This window comes from Pygoscelis adeliae, unplaced genomic scaffold (assembly GCF_000699105.1).
Source record: "Pygoscelis adeliae isolate BGI_AS28 unplaced genomic scaffold, ASM69910v1 Scaffold166, whole genome shotgun sequence".
In the NCBI taxonomy this organism is placed as follows: domain Eukaryota; kingdom Metazoa; phylum Chordata; class Aves; order Sphenisciformes; family Spheniscidae; genus Pygoscelis; species Pygoscelis adeliae.
In genome coordinates this window covers 3,817,619-3,819,719 of record NW_008825156.1, presented here as the reverse complement: position 1 = coordinate 3,819,719, position 2,101 = coordinate 3,817,619, and the positions used below count along the sequence as shown (strand labels likewise).

At 46.1% G+C, this 2,101-nt stretch overlaps 1 protein-coding gene across 1 annotated transcript in view; it reads right to left on the bottom strand.

Annotated features, from left to right (window-relative positions):
- Nucleotides 1–354: 354 nt before the first annotated feature.
- KCNJ11 (potassium inwardly-rectifying channel, subfamily J, member 11) overlaps nt 355–2,101 on the bottom strand; it is a 5,037-nt gene continuing 3,290 nt past the window's right edge. The window contains exon 3 of the mRNA XM_009328612.1: nt 355–2,101. Within this exon, the coding sequence (XP_009326887.1) occupies nt 1,010–2,101 (1,092 nt within the window). The 3' untranslated portion in view covers nt 355–1,009.

Below are 2,101 nucleotides of genomic sequence, written 5' to 3'. Positions count from 1 at the left end.
GGAATCGTTTCTACAGCAGGAGTATGTTTTGTGACACAGCATCCCAGAAGTGGACCTTTCACCAGAGTGAAAGGTTTTGCCTACTGCATGCAGATATAATTTCAGCATTGCCCTTTCATTTAAAATACATAATTCTATTTATATTCCCTGATTCACTCTGACCTAAGGGAGAGATTAATTTTTTTACTGGGTATCCTATTGCCTGTGTGTGTGTGTGTGATGTTGCTTCTCTTCATTTAGACAACTAGCATACAGAATTTTTCCTATTTGTAATTAATTTCAGTTGTTTACTATCTGCTACTCTTTTTAAAGGCAAAGCATTGCTTACTATCAGAAATGTACAGTCCAAAAAGGTATTCCTGAATGTTTTATTTTGGAAGTGTAAAGGGTTTTAAAATAAACAAAAGTAAATATTCAAATACATTTCATATTGCATGTGGTAGGAGCGGCTCCATACAATACAATATGGATGAAGCAAATCTGGCAGTTAATTTCTTTGAAACATAGAGTATAATACATAGACACTTCCAGATCTGGTCTTATGTCATACATAACATTGCCTGACCTTTTTGTTATAATTTAAATCCAGCCTACTTTATTAATTATTAAAATTTTATTTTGCTATATTGATTGTTCAAGTTAGAAAAAAACCCAGTTAAAAACTACTGACTTTAGAACACTGCAAGACCCTAAGTACAGCAATCTCTTAAGAGAAATAATTTATTTTTTGAGAAAATGTCATTACCTGCAGATTAATCAATGCAAAATGAATGTGCAATTAAATTTAAAGCTGCAGACCATGATTTTCCTACTCCCAGTGCTGCTTGAAATCTCTCACACTTTTAAAAAAATATAATTAGCTTTAGATTTATCTCACAATAAATAACACCAGAACATACCTTGTGCTACCAACCTGAATTTAAAAAAAAGTAAGAGGCCACCTCAGTGTTTTGAGTTTATGAGATCTTTCAGACACAAAGCCCTAACAGAGTTTCCCAGTCAAAAGGCATCAGGAAGGCTCATCGCTTACGGTAAACTTGGGCTTTAGCTTGACAGACCTCTTCCTTATTGTGCCTTTAGGGGACAACGGCATAGTGTCCATAATGCTCCTGTCCTCCTCCAGCTGCCTAGCAGTGCACGAAGGGGTGGGCACTTTCACCGTGTTGCCAAATTTAGAGTAGTCCACAGAGTATCGCCCATCTTCCTCTGCCACGATGGGCACAAACCTTTGGCCCCAGAGGATTTCATCTGCCAGGTAGGAGGTTCTGGCTTGAGTGGTGATGCCAGTGGTCTCCACCACCCCTTCCAGGATGACAATGATCTCCAGGTCCTCATGGTGGTGAAGGTTCACAGGGGAAATGTCATAGAGGGGGCTATTTTTGTCTATCACATGGTAGATGATAAGTGGGGAGACGAGGAAGATGCTGTTGCCCCCTACGGGGTTCTCCATCTGGATGTCAATCTGGTTGAGGGGCACCACCTCCCCCTCCAGGCTGGCAGTCTTCTTCACCACCTGCATGCGGATGGTGGCACTGATGATCATGCTCTTCCGGAGGTCACCCACACGCAGCATGAAGCAGAGCTTGCCCTCGCGCAGGGCGATGACCGCGTGCTTGCTGAAGATGAGGGTCTCGGCCCGGCGGTGGGCCTGCGAGGTCTTCATGAAGATGCAGCCCAGCATGATGGCGTTGATCACCAGCCCCACAATGTTCTGCACGATCAGCACCAGGATGGCGGCCGGGCACTCCTCCGTGACCATGCGTCCCCCAAAGCCGATCGTCACCTGCACTTCGATGGAGAAGAGGAAGGCGGAGGTGAAGGAGTGGATGCTGGTCACACAGGGCACAAAACCAGCCGGGGTCCCCGCCACCCCCTCTCTGGGGTCGCGCTGCAGCCGGGTGCTGTGGTCCAGGTCTCCGTGGGCGAAGGCGATGAGCCACCAGACCATGCCGAAGAGCAGCCAGCTGCAGAGGAAGGACATGGTGAAGATGAGCAGTGTGTGGGGCCATTTGAGGTCCACCAGGGTGGTGAAGACGTCCTGGAGGAAGCGTCCCTGCTCCCGGATGTTTTTATGGGCCACGTTGCAGGCACTCTTGCCCAC